Raw genomic sequence first — 14,634 nt, 5'->3', positions numbered from 1 at the left:
CCCCAACCATGCATGGACAACACCTGTCACTGGGAGGAATTCTCTTATATCTACCATATAAAATGGCTGATGGAAGAATACTGAACCTGGCAAGCATAAATGCTCGGCTGACATCAGGTGATTCTAAATGAGATAAGTAAGCAGCTACCGTTCCATAATTCGGAACAACACCATGAAACATGGAAGAACAATGTCTGTTTGCTAAAGAAAATAAAGTTTGCATGTCTATATCTAGCAAGTGCTGACGCAGCAATCTAAAGGCCTTCTCTTTTTCAAGCAGCAAAAGAGAGTCAAAAGAAATACCAATAGATCATATTTTCCTGATAATTAACTTTGACCACTTACTTACATAGGAGTCTGAGAGCAAGGCAGAGAGAGAACTGGGGTATTCAGCTGGAAAATGCAAATGCAACCAGAATTTAATGGTCTGACTTTAGGCCTTGGTTTTTAAGAACGCTTGCCCAGTTTCAAGGCATGGAGCTGCATACCCAACACAATTAGGAACACCTAAAATGCGACACAGAAAAGAAGACTGGACCCCTCTCAGTGTCCAGGTTAAAGGCACTTATCCAGATAGGAATTCCATATAGAAATTGGGCCATAGATTTAGCCTTGAACACATGTAAGGTAGCAGGCACTATTTTATGCGCTGGCGTAAGTGCCCATTTAACTCGGGTTAAGGGGTACTTATGCCATCATGGGTGGCGCTTTGCCCTCCTCAGGCTCTGCCCCAAAAACCTCCCGCCAGTGACAAAGAGGGACCAGCAACCCTATCCTTCCATCTTGTAAGGTGACAGAATAAGACGCATGGCCTGTAACTGTTCTCACAGTAGCAGATATCCACAAAGGACCCAAGCCAGTTTTTAACATAGATTACATCTCCAATCATTAAAAAAAGTTGTTTTGCTTGTCTGTCATGTTCCCGTTTCTGTTGCTGTGGTTTATGATGCATACGGGGTGGTTTGCCATTGCCTTCCCCAGTCATCTACACTTGTTTAGGGCATGTTTATTCTTTCAGATGCATTACACAGGGGCACAGAAGCATAAAGGAAGAAGAGCTTTAATCGGAAAACCTGACCGCTTCCTCAGTTATAATGTAGTAGCCTGCAAGTAAAACCCAATTCCAGAATATCAGAGTGTAAGAAGTGATGTATGATCCTTGTGGGGTCTAGTGGTGAAATAGTTCTGCTTTTCAGCAAGGATCTTTTGGTTTCCTCCTAGTGAAAGAACCATGCAGGAAGCTGCTCGACAATCAGTAAAGGGCATTTTTTTGAATGCAGTACCAAGAAAATTCCAGCAAGTGTCTCTTGGTTACAAAAAAGGTTTCCTGGAAAAGAACATTAGGAAATCTCTGTTGCGCCCATGGGAGCCCTTGCCTGCCAACCAAAGGTTTCTTCTAATTTTGAATCTACCTTTCCTATGAATCTACCTTTCCTATCTACCTTTCCACTTCCTAAATTCACCCAAAAGTGTATATTTATCTTGAAAAGTAACATTATATGGCATTCATATGAATAGTAGTCTTATAGATCATTAAGCCTTTTTTTTTAAATGAAAGCTTTATTCATGGATTTTCCAAAAGCAATAATAGTCATGCAGAGCCAAACTCTTTTTATGATACAACCAACACCATAATCAGTTTTCCCACAAGGTATTCCACATCAATCAATTACCCAAAAAGTTGATACTCATATTGGTCCATAGTAAAATTCAAAATCCATGAAATACTGTTTATGAGGACCAACTAAACTAACTCAACACATTGTGCAAAGCTTTTGACTTCTCCAATCTCAACACTATGGCCTGAAGACGTGCTTTTATTCCCCCACCCTTTTTTGGTTTTTAGCATCCTGACTGAAAAGGAGTCATGGAGAACTCAAAAGCTTGCATGTGTTACTTTATTCAAAATATGGATACCCCACCTTATCCCTGCAAACTGAAGGTGGCTAACAAAGCAGCAGAAGCTACACAAAACAGGTATCACAAAGATCAACAAAAAATTAAAACCAATACCAAACAAACACACAGGCCATTTTTGCATGGTAACTAGAAACTCGTTCCAGGCTGAATTGCCCCGCATATTTCTTTGAATTTTTCACGCTGAACTGTCATTCCTGAAGTGACTGCGAAGCCGGCACATACCTGCTTTGAATTACTAAAGAACCCACTTAATGCAACCTTTGGTGTTTGCTGCGAAGAATCCCCCTGAAGGAACCATGCAAAATAACAGCGGTGGGTTAGCTATGCACATGCTAATGGCTATGCAGACAGGAACAAAGGAGCAGGCGAGTGGGTGGTGGTGGAATTTCTCCTTTTGCATCGGGACCATGAATAGGCATTTTTAAAGTCGCATTTTAAAAAAGAGCTTTGAGCGAGCATCAAAATTGGCCATGCATAAATGGCCACAGAGTTAAAAGCCACTCCACAGAGTTATTTTGGTTGGTCCTGATAAAAAATATTACATGGTTTTGAATATCCAATTAAAGATTATCTTGCAATGGAAACTGAAGGACTACCAAATTATTTCACTATAATACTTCTGTTTCAGTACCCACAGCAGCATCCACAAACCCCAGGCAACAAGGAAATATATCCCCCTCTGCAGACACAATGCTGCCATTCTTGTTTTTGCTGCTGACGTATTTGTGTATCATACTATAGTAATGCTCTTCAGGATTAAAGGCAAACAAGGAGGAAATGGCTTGCCAGCTTCGGGTGCTAGGAGTCTGAAATGGTTCAAGCTCAGTGGAGTCAAAGAAGCATTTTAGATTTCTCTCTGCCAGCTTGACTGCATGTTCCTTGGCCTTGATCTCAAAAAGTTCTTTCTCCTTTGCCACGTACATTTTCCAAAATGCAAGGTGAAGAATGCTGACCGGCGAACGACAGCGAGAGATACAGGTTGAAATTAGAGCTAATATTGTGACACTGGAGATCAAAATCCATCCCATCACCTTTGGGAAGAAACATAAGAGAGATCAGAACAATGCTTGCAGCTATGAATCTCATAAGTCAGGCCATTTATGCATGGGAGGTTTTGCCTTGGATTTGCCACTCTCTAGATGCACATTTCCCCCATCCTAATTTTCAAAAGTCTGCATGGGAGCTTATTTTTGACTTTTGAGAATTTGGATGGGAAAAATGTGCATCCAGAAAGCGACAAATCCAAGGCAAAACCTCCCATGCAGAAACAGCCTATTAGTTCAGAAGCACAACTGAATTTTGAAGTGTAGGAGCTCTTTTTGACACCCTAGAGCTACAGCCACCTACAACAGAAAACTGGGTTTCTTTTCTTAAACAGAGTTCCTGGGAACAAGGGGTCAGTCTTGGATTAGGGTATATCCCAACTGGAGCCCAACCAGATGCCTCTGAGAAGCACAACAATTCTCACGTTAGCAGTTAAGCAATGATAGGAAACCCAAATATCAATACCATTCAGATCTGTCCCCTTCAGGAAGCTGGAGCAAAGTGTAGGGCTTTGACAAACAGATTAGAAAGTCATCCATTTCGGTTGTTCCATCAGTTCTCTCGATGGCCTTAGGCAAGCCATTCTTGCAATATTATAATAGCACTGATCTACCTTACAGGGTCGTTGTAAGGATTGCTGCAAGTTAGTGCATAAAAGAGCCACACTAGCATCTGGTTTCACAAAGTGGCCAAATTTTGCACTGGCAGAATACACTGGCAGTTTACTCACAAGGTATTCCACGTCAGTCAATTACCCAAAAAGTTGATACCCGTAGTAAAATTCAAAATTCATGTAATACTGTTTATTAGGACAAACTAAAGTAACTCAACACATTGTACAAGATCTTTGTAATCTGGAGATTAGTTGTAATTCCAGGAGAACTCCAGGCTCCATTTGGCCAGGTATCCTGGAGGTTTTCTGCCTTCCTCTGGGCATGGAGCAGAGGTCACTGGGGGAGTGGGGTGGGGGAAGGTAGTTGTGAATGGCCTGCCTTGTCCAGGTGGTTGGACTGGATGACCTTAGTGGTCTTTTCCAGCTCTGTGTTTCTGTCACAGCTGGGATGGTGGTTTGGGGATTGGGACAGATCCATGGGGGGGAAGGTTGTGCCCTCCCCCGTTCTGGGGAATCATGCGGTCTTGGGGGGTGGAGCCCTTCAGTGACATGCCTGGGTGGGGGCTGTCAACTGGCAAGAGAACCACGCAGCTTGCACCCATGGGTGGGTCACCTGATGCTGGATCCACCACATGCTTGCGCCAATGCTCTTGCAGTTGTGTTCATTAAAGCTGTGCCCTACTTTTCCCCATTTGGTTGTTTGTGGTGTGTTATTTCCTCCCCTGCCCCGCTCCTTCCCTTGCCCCTGGGTCCACAAAACTTTTCTGAGTTTGTAGGTTCTTATAAATTAATACAGCTCCCTATTTCTCATTTAACACTAAAGGCATAAAGAAAGTGCAGACTAAACAATTGTGCTTCAACTAGCTGATAATTTATAATTAGGTTCAGAAACCAAAACTGTTCAGCAGTAGCAGGCTAAAGAAGTCAGGAAATCAATGTAACAATATTTTATACTGACTATGCAGAAAATCTACTGAAAGAAAACCCCTATTAAACTAAATTGTTCTGTCAAAGTAATCTAGAGGCGAGGGTTTGCCATTTTCATACACCACAAAGTGATTTTTTTTTGCTTTTTAAAAAACAAAGCAAGTTTCAACATATGAATTTTACAGAAAAAAGCCATGTAGTAGTGCTTTTACCATACCAGTATGAAGGAACAAAATGGATCTGTCAAAAGAGCAGATTATAAACTCAGAGGAATACAGCTGGAGTGGGAGTTTGTTTGGGCTTTAAGCCTGCCGGTTGAATTGTTGCTTTTATGCCAATAAATCATAAAAAGATCCCAATACAGAAAAGGAATCTAGGAGGCTGCTAGCAGTAGGAGCCCACCAAAACCCCTTGCTTTGCAGAGAAACGCAGATGAGAGAAGATGGACAAGGAGACCACAGCGGGATTCAGAAGGGAGGGGGGATTAGAGAAGGGACTGAGTCTGGATTGCCAGGTTTTAGGCATTGGCCCTGAAACTCAGATTTTAAGGTTCATTCTCTGAGCCTTAGGGAGGCCATTTGAAATCTCAAGGCCATCAGAGAGCCCACATTTTGTGGCTTCTTTATGACTGTCTATGCATGTCTGCGGTAACTACTGAACATGTTAACTGGAGATAGGAATAATCTGGTCCTAATAGCTCAACGTATTATAGCTGTCGTATTTTGGTCACGTCATGAGACGACAAGAGTCACTGGAAAAGACCGTCATGCTAGGAAAAGTTGAGGGCAGCAGGAAAAGAGGAAGACCCAACAGGAGATGGATGGACTCAATAAAGGAAGCCACAGCCTTCAGTTTGCAAGATCTGAGCAAGGCTGCCAAAGAAAGGACATTTTGGAGGACTTTCATTCATAGGGTCGCCATGAGTCGGAAGCGACTTGACGGCACTTAACACACACACAATAGCTCAACGGCATTTTTGTTTTTGTGTGGACAGTCCATGTTTTCCAAGCCATACAGTTGGGTCTATACAAATTCACAGATACCTGATGGTATAGTTCCAAGTGGTTTGTGGAAGTATTGCCAGTCAAGGGGACATCATTAGGCCCTATCCCATGAGTCTCCGTGTTTGGGACACTGGGAACCTGGTAGCTTTAGGGGAAGGGGAAGCTAGGGACTGAGAACTGTAGGGTGGCCAGGTACCTCTTCTGAACCGGCGGGATATTTTGGGGGCGGAGCCTGAAGAGGGTGGGGTTTGGGGAGGGGCTTCAATGCCATAGAGTTCAATTGCCAAAGCGGGCCTTTTTCTCCAGGTGATCTGATCTCTATCTGGTGGAGATCAGTTGAATTAGCAGGAGATCTCCTGCTACTACCTGGCAGCTGGCAACCCTAGGAGAGGTGGACTGTTGAATGAGGGAAGTTAGGGAAAGGGGCGATGAGGAATACTGGGGTGTGGGATACTGAGTGGCAAAGTAGGGAGTGAAGCCTTTTAACTGCTGTATTTCTGGCAAAAAAAAATGTTTCAGCATCACTGGAGCAAATAATAGACAGGAAGGGAGGGGTCCTCTGTATGCACAGCACCTCAAATACCCTCCATTTCTTAATCCTCCTTTGAGCAGACCTTGGGGCAATCTGTGCTAGTTTTGAAGTTGCACTAAGAGAGGATGGTGAAATATTGCTGTATTGTGTTTAGACCTGTCCAACCTTTGTCAGGGCTTCTGCATGACAGCCCATTTCCAGTGGCTGATCTGAGTCTGTGAAACGATTCAGATCAGCCACTGGGGAGTACACCCCTGCACTAGGGTTGCCAACCTCCAGGTGGTGGCAGGAGATCTCCTGCTATTACAACTGATCTCCAGCTGATAGAGATCAGTTCCCCTGGAGAAAATGGCCGCTCTGGCAATTGGACTCTATGGCAATTGGACTCAGGCTCCGCCCCAAAAACCTCCCGCCGGTGGCGAAGAGGGACCTGGCAACCCTACCCTTCACTTACCTTCCATTTCTTCAGGGGTGCAGGTTTCCCGACTCCTACACATGAAGCCAGCTAGGTGACCTTGGGCAAGTCGCAGTTCTGTTACGAGCTCTCTCAGCCCCACCTAGCTCACAGGGGGTCTGTTTGTGGGGAGGGGAAGGGAAGGCGGTTGCAAGCGGGCTTGATCCTTCCTTAAGTGGTAGAGAAAGTCGGCATATAAAAACTGACCCTTCTTTCTCTTACCAAGGCCAGCAGATAGGGGGAGCAACTACCTGCCATACAGGGGATCCAGCAACATGGTTCTGCCCCCGCTGCGCCCCCCGGAGAAGACGGCGGACCCTGGAACTGCCCCAGTTCTCAAAAGGCCAGCGGTGTCAGTAAAGCCGCAGGCCCAGAAGGTGACCGGGGGGATTCTCTGTGAGGGATGATGAAGCCACACCCCCATCTCAAGTCTGGTGGGAGAGGGCTCGCTCCTGCAGGTGAGGGGGATTTGACACAAGGTCAGTTTGACTCCCTTCTCTCCCAGTACTGAGGCCTCGAAGACCCCCTGCAAAGGACACTGGAGGGCACCCAAGTTCAGGGGTCCAAGCTGGCAGCCCCAGCTTCCGATAGAAAGGTGGAAGAGGTTAGGATCAGATGGAAGAGAAAGAGGGAGGGTCTGAAAGAAGAGAATGGAGAGCATGCTGTAGTTGGTTGGAATCAAAGCAACCTCAGGCCCGCGTGCAAAATAAACAAACAGGCAGACCCACAAGGCTGAATTCATAATGGAATATTTCGATTATGAAAAGTGATTCTGGATGTGAGGGCGATCTGGCTGCGACATCAGTCACTCCATTGACCACCAGGCTTGATTTGGCTGATCTGGTGGCTAGGCGGGTGTCCCCTCCCTCACCGCTTCACGTGCATCCCTCCCGAAGCTGTGCGCTCGGTGGAAGAAGACGACCATCCCAGATAGAAGGGGTGTGCCGTTCTTCAGTCAAGGGTATACGATAGCTGCGCTCCCCTGCTAGAACCTCCAAACAAGAACAAGAAAAATGATTCTAGGTCCTATGAAATAGCTGATTCAAGCAAACCAGCTACACAGGGAAGCCCAACAACACATTTACTGAGACTAAGGGCGAAAACGCACGGTCGCTTTAGCCTCCTTTATTCCCTGTTTCAGCCAGGATTCAGCCAGGATCGAACGCATACGTTTCGCCGAACATGCGTTCAATCCTGGCTGAAACAGGGAATAAAGGAGGCTAAAGCGACCATGCGTTTTCGCCCTAGGGTTGCCAACCTCCAGGTACTTAATCAGAAGAGGCTACAAGTGCTCAACAGGGAGGCAGAACTCAAGCAAAATTAGCACAAGTTCAAAGGCCAAAATATCTGGCACATAAACTCCACACTTGGAATTATGTTGATGATGTGTATTGTCAAAAGACAACCATGCAACTGCAGTTGACATCAAACAAGATATACATATAAGCTCATACAATTAACATGGAATGCAAAATGCTTAACATGCCAAAAAAGCAACGGAGCATTTAAAACGCAATGGGCTTCCGGTACAGTTCCCATTTCATGAACGGCTTTGTCAAGCTTCAAATTCTTCCGTTTTCTTGAGAATTCATTTAGACAAAGATATACTTTCCTGGTAACAGTGAACGGCTGGAACTAGCTGGAACTTTCCTGCTATTACAACTGATCTCCAGCTAGGGTTGCCAACCTCCAGGCAATAGCTGGAGATCTTCTGCTATTACAAATGATCTCCAGCCCCAAAAAACCTCCCGCCAGTGACGAAGAGGGACACACCAAAAAACATAGCAGAGAAGGCCCACTCCCCCTCTCAAAATAACCCCAGACCCTGCCCATTGAACACACTATGTCCTATTCAATTAATAAGAACCATTTGGAGAATGCTGTACCTGAGACTGTGCTCGCAGGATCATGAGCAAATCTTGCACCTTCTGTGAAGAACTATAGCCACAAGGCACTTGAGGCATTTCCTTCAGGCACTGACTCCCTTCGCCGTGGCACAGGTACCTCTGCACGATGGTGTTTCCACTTGCAGCACACTCGTAGAAGTGGCCCCCCAGTAAGGCCACAGCAATCCATGTGAGGGGAGCCACAGCAGCGCCAACCACCGCCAGACCCAGAACTCGCAGGTAGCGGCAGATACGGCCCATGCGTGTGCACCTGGAGAGCCTGCCTGGGGCGCAGCCCCCTGTGAGCACCCTCCAGGACCCGGCACTGAGCAGCAAACCAAGCAGAAAGAGAATAAGGGCTGGGACCAGCAGGAAGACGGAGCCATAGAGCAGATTCCAGGAATTGCAAGGGCACCTGAACACCACCACAGAAAAGATGCGCTCACTGCCGGCAGTCAGCAGAGACAGGGCACCGTAGCCCAGCACCTTCTGGTGACTAAGGCAGAAGTCCAGCACTGTGCCGAACTTGTCCATCGCCCGGCCCTGGGATTTCCTCTGAGAGTCCAAATCTGCCCTCCTTTGCCTGTGAGCAAGAGATCGGACTTTGTCAAAACACTTTGTATGTGAAAGGAACGGGATATTTGTGGTTTAACAATGTCTACTGACAAGTGCAAAGCACTTTCAGTTTCCTTTCCTTTGCAACAAAAAAAGTAGGAGACCAAATAGAGGCTTCATTAAAAATGTGTTCACAGAACACTTCGGTGGCCGTGCCCAAATAAATTAGCTGCTTATGTCTCATCTGAATATGCAAAGATTACAGATGAAACATCCTTGTTATACATTTATGCATTCAACAGAAACAGATATATTTTTTATAAAAGACTAAAATGTTACATATTTTAATTTCTTTCTAATCAACAGCCAGGACACAGTTTGCATTACTTTGTTCTGTTTTTATTGTTAGAACAACAGGTTATGTTAGGAAATAATGATGACTCAGAGCTGTGTGTGTGTGTAAAGTGCCGTCAAGTCGCAGCCAACTTATGGCGACCCCTTTTTGGGGTTTTCATGGCAAGAGAGTAACAGAGGAGGTTTGCCAGGGCCTTCCTCTGCACAGCAACCCTGGTCTTCCGTGGTGGGCTCCCATCCAAATACTAACCAGGGCTGACTCAGAGCTACCAGTATGGTATTATGATTGTACAAGGTTCTAACTGAATACATGTTTTGCCTCCATCTGGCACAAAGATGGCAGCTGACCTTGGGAACGAAATTAATACTTGCAGCCCAGTACCTGTGCTGGTTAGGGTTGCCAGCTTCCAGGCGGGGCTTGGAGATCTCCTAGAATTACAAATGATTCCCAGACAACAGCGATGAGTTTCCTTGGGAGGAATGGTGGCTTTGGAGGGTGCACTCTATGACATTATACTCCACTGAGATCCCTCCCCTCCCCAACCCTTGCCCTCCCCAGGCTACACTCCCCATCTCCAGGAATTTCCAAACCTGGTGTTGGCAACCCTAGCACTGGCTCTCTGTTGCCTTCACCCTGTTAAACCCTCAATGGCCTAGGCCCAACCTACCTAGTGCAAGGTTACTGTAGCCTAAGTCTATTGATTTCAATGGGTGTAGACTGCAGTGATTCGGTACAAGGTTGCGTTGTGTGTCAGGGAATGCATTCCTATACATCACACCATTCCTATACATTCCTACACATTCCTATACATCACACCATGTTCTTGGCATTCTGTTTTACTGAAGATCTTTTAAAGCAGTGTAAGACTGGGCTAAATCACATGGAACACTAGGGTTGCCAACCTCCAGGTACTAGCTGGAGATCTCCGGCTATTACAACTGATCTCCAGCCAACATAAATCAGTTCCCCTGCAGAAAATGACCGCTGTGGCAATGGGACTCTGTGGCATTGATGTCCCTCCCCTACCCAAACCCCGCCCTCCTCAGGCTCCACCCCCAAAACCTCCTGCTGGTGGTGAAGAAGGACCTGGCAACCCTAGGGAACACCTACATCATTAGTAGGAAAGCAAGATACAAGTTTGGTAGAGCCTGAAAGACAAGATTTCCAGGAGGTATAAGTGTCCGAGAAAGCTTTGACTCTCCAGAGCTTATACCCTGGAAAGCTTGTATGTCTTTCAGGTGCTCCTGGACTTGAGTCTTGCTCTTCTGCTGCAGGCCAACATGGCTACCTCCCTGAGACTATATGGTTTCCCATCCTTCGCTTGCAGCCAGTGGGAGTTGGGGGGGTGGGGGTGAAGACTGACAAAATGGCATCACTCGCTGCTGTTAACATCACTTCAGAACGAGTGCCTGGGAGTGACATCACTGTGTCACATGATGCAAGAATTTCTCTGATCTCTACGGTAAAAACCACAAATTCAAACTAAGTACTTCCCAGCTTTGTACTCTACAAAAGCTCATGCTCTTCAAGGAAAATAAAGTCAGGTTTTCAGCTGCCTGGAGAAAAAACGTCCTGCCCCTTTAAAAGGTAAAGGTCCCCTGTGCAAGTCCCGGGTCATTCCTGACCCATGGGGTGACGTCACATCCCGACGTTTACTAGGCAGACTTTGTTTTATGGGGTGGTTTGCCACTGCCTTCCCCAGTCATCTTCCCTTTACCTCCAGCAAGCCGGGTACTCATTTCACCGACCTTAGAAGGATGGAAGGCTGAGTCAACCTTGAGCCGGCTACCTGAAACTGACTTCAGGGCACTATTTCTCCAGGCAATTGGCAGCAGTAATCTGGGCGTAGGGTTCGCTTTACACACAGCCCATTGACTTTGTTCGATAGAAGTCAAGGCAAGTCACTCATCTAGTTTCTACCTACAGACCGCCCTCCCTTCAAGTGCATACCTGGCCCTCAGTTCCCTTTCTTGATAGGAAACTAGAGTGGGATGAAAACCTTGGAAGTGGCGTTTAGTGATTATTTCTGGAGCACCTACATGAATTACATGATCTGAATAAATCAAAGGAAGATAAGTTCTGACCGCAAGTATATATTTAGACTATTGAAAGATCAATCTGACACCACAGGTGGAGTAAGATGTGGCATGAAACAAGGGCTTTAGCCTTTTGCTCCCTCCTTGCAGTCTTGCTTTCCCTTTTCCCTCCGAGTAGTCAAAGCCAAGGCTGGGGACTACTTGCTGAGATGAAAGCTGGGAAGGCCACATCTGCCAAGCATTCTTGAGCCACACCCTCTCAAGAGAAAAGCAAGGCTTTTTTTTGGGGGGGGGGTATTAGTTATTTAACTCTTTTTTTGCACAGCAAAGGATACTTGACTGGGGGTGCGTCATCTGCCACTTCTGGAGCCGTGTAAAACGCACTTCTGCCACTGGGTGGCCTCGTTATTCCTCTCTTTTTTTTGAAAATTTTATTGGTTTTTATAATATAAATTTTCCATATCAACAAACAACAATGAAAGTAATATGAAAATCTAAATCATAACTAATGTTGTTGTAATTATTTAAGTACTTAATAAAAATAAAAAATAAAGGAAAATTTTTTTACTTCCCCATCACCTCCGTCCGCCTCTTAATAAAGTATTCTATCCCATCGTGATATGATCTGATCTTAATTATTCTTATATCTCAATTAAATTTCATTTACAGTAATCTATTAATATAATTAATTACACTTCTTTGTGCTCATAGTGTCATCTAATGTCATCTAGATCAGAGTAAAAGGTACTCTTCCATTTTCCCCAGTCCTAATTCATATTCACAGTATTTCATCCAAGCCTCCCATTCCCCCATAAATCGTACATTGTCTTTTTGGTTTAAAGTATCTGTAAGTTTTGCCATTTCCACCAGTTCAAACATTTTCATAATCCAGTCTGCCTCGTTATTCCTCTTGTAGCACCCGTGCATTTCTCTTGTACTGTGACCAACTGGAAGACAGACAGAAATTGAACGCATCATTTTTCTTATCACTGCATCTTCACGGTGGACCTTCTGGTTCATCGTGCAGCTATTAAAAGGCAGATGAAAACTGCCATAAAAAACAACCAACTCTACTCCGCCTTAGAACCACCCGAAAATGTGTAAAATATAGTAAAATTATTCTAAGGTACTTCTTTCCCAGATAACACATTCTGACAGAGACTGCCATAAAGATGAACAAGGACACATTAAACCATGACCTGTGCTTTGATCCACCTTCTAGCTATTCACACTTTTAGCCACCAGGTGGCAATATATAACCCTTGTGCCCAGAAGAAATCTGTGCCATCAACAGAATTTGGAGTTCTGTTTCATGTTTGTGGGCAAATAAGGGCAACAGACAAAATGTGTCTCAAACAACTAAATAAAATCAATCCTAACATGACTGTGAACAACCTTCGAACCTTTCTTGCCTGTAGTGGTTTTGGACTGCCAAAAAAACAAATCAGTGGGTTATAGATCAAATCAAGCCTGAACTGACCCTAGAAGCTCAAATGACTAAACTGAGGCTGTCGTATTTTGGTCACGTCATGAGACGGCAAGAGTCACTGGAAAAGACCGTCATGATAGGAAAAGTTGAGGGCAGCAGGAAAAGAGGAAGACCCAATAAGAGATGGATTGACTCAATAAAGGAAGCCACAGCCTTCAATTTGCAAGATCTGAGCAAGGCTGTCAAAGATGGGACATTTTGGAGGACTTTCATTCATAGGGTCGCCATGAGTCGGAAGCGACTTGATGGCACTTAACACACACACACACAGTGGTTAATAGAGTGTTGCATGTGTCAGAACATTTGTGATCTTGATTAGTTTATCCATCCCACCCTGGTTTTAGTGTATCATAACCCCCAGATTATTCAGGGTGAGTGGAGGCTGTGCATTACATATGTGAGAGAATATGAGAAACAATGATGCCAGGCAAATTCCCACTGGAAAAAAACAGGAACCCAAACTGGACTGTATATAAAATGCAGAAGTCAACAAGCACAAAGCTCACAGCCATAGCTATCGAGTGACTTGGGTGTGTATGAGGGTTTTGTACTGGGTATGAGGGTTTTGTGGGGTCAGAGACGAAGCATCCTCTTTGCATGCAGAAGTCCCAGTTTCAGCCACTGGCATCTTTTATTCAACAACTCCGATAGTAAGTGATGAGAAAGATCTTTACCGTGGACCCTGGAGAGCTGCTCCCAGACAGAGGAGACCACAATGACCTTGAAAGACCAATGGTATGACTCATTTCAAGACACCTTCATAGGTACTGAATGGCCCTCAACATGCAATTACTTCTCAGTACTTCATGACTACATCGAAGGATGATTTTCACACAGAATGTGTTTACTTCCTTTCTCATCCCCCCTTTCTCACTGAGACTCGAGGCAGAGAAAGAAATAATCAAATTCCACAGAGCTTTCACCTGAAGCCTAATACTTTTCAATGAAATCTGGTCACTTATTCATAAGTAAGCTATGAAGAGCCAAGCAACCAAGTGACTAGGGATCAAGTAGCCGATATTCATGTGTGAACATATTCATCTGTGAACCTATCTTGGATTATTTTTATATTAGCTGCGCAGTCTTCTCCGCTGGGCTCCCCTTAATATATCATTAGATTTTAATAATAATCTATACATCATGCTTGTTGTTGATTCTTTCTTTATGATGACAGGTTGGGCAGTTTTAAAACTTTCTGGATTCCTTCTCATACAACAGCAGTTCTTAAGGGCACAGGTCATTTATGCATGGGTACTTTCACTCATGTTCTTCCCTGGTCTGTCTCAGTTGTTCCTTGGAGTTATGCATGAGTTTTCCGTCCATTAGAGATGACCTCACAGCCAGCCCTCCCAAATCTCAGGACTTCCCATTCCTCTATTAACCCAATTCTTCGATCTCTTCTGAAATCAGCCGGGGTGAAATCCCCATGCATAAGGCAAAGCGCGGGACACGGAAGCCTGGGGGAGTGACGTTTGTCTCACAGAAAGCACTACAGCCGATTACAAAGCAGTGTGTCAAGGGGCAGGGATTCAAGTGCTTCCTGCTTCCTGGGAGTTGTTTCTGAGCAGAAGAAAAGATTTTAAAAACAAAGCTAGGGTTTCTCCCCCCCCCATTCCTTTTAGAGAGCTCTGCTTTTTTTTTAATGTAGTTAACACTGTAGTTGGGTTTCCACGGGGGGGAAGCGATAATTCTCTAAGCACTACAGCCAATTACAAAACAGCGTTTCAAGGGGCAGGGACTGCTGGTGATATTTCAGATTCAGTACATTAGAATTCTTTCTTTCTTTGATTTCTCACTTCTTTCTTTTGTGAACAGTCCT

General features: G+C 44.9%; 1 protein-coding gene across 1 annotated transcript; it reads right to left on the bottom strand.

Moving 5' to 3' along the window:
• Positions 1-2,521: 2,521 nt before the first annotated feature.
• On the bottom strand, positions 2,522-8,914 carry CALHM6 (calcium homeostasis modulator family member 6). The gene is made up of 2 exons (XM_056856790.1): positions 8,381-8,914; positions 2,522-2,951 (listed from the first exon to the last, which is right to left on the bottom strand). The coding sequence occupies exons 1-2, from the start codon at positions 8,912-8,914 to the stop codon at positions 2,529-2,531; spliced, it is 957 nt and encodes a 318-aa protein (XP_056712768.1). The 3' UTR covers positions 2,522-2,528.
• Positions 8,915-14,634: the final 5,720 nt, after the last annotated feature.

The sequence above is a fragment of the Euleptes europaea genome, chromosome 10 (genome assembly GCF_029931775.1).
Source record: "Euleptes europaea isolate rEulEur1 chromosome 10, rEulEur1.hap1, whole genome shotgun sequence".
In the NCBI taxonomy this organism is placed as follows: domain Eukaryota; kingdom Metazoa; phylum Chordata; class Lepidosauria; order Squamata; family Sphaerodactylidae; genus Euleptes; species Euleptes europaea.
The sequence above is the reverse complement of the archived record's forward strand: the minus strand, read 5'-3'. Positions and strand labels throughout refer to the sequence as shown.

Bases quoted from the DNA above. Each gene is read 5' to 3' on its own strand.
- CALHM6 (XM_056856790.1), bottom strand. From the start codon at position 8,914: ATGGACAAGTTCGGCACAGTGCTGGACTTCTGCCTTAGTCACCAGAAG. The intron at 2,952-8,380 runs GTACAGCATTCT...TTCTTCCCAAAG, and splicing joins TCCTGCGAGCACAGTCTCAG to GTGATGGGATGGATTTTGAT.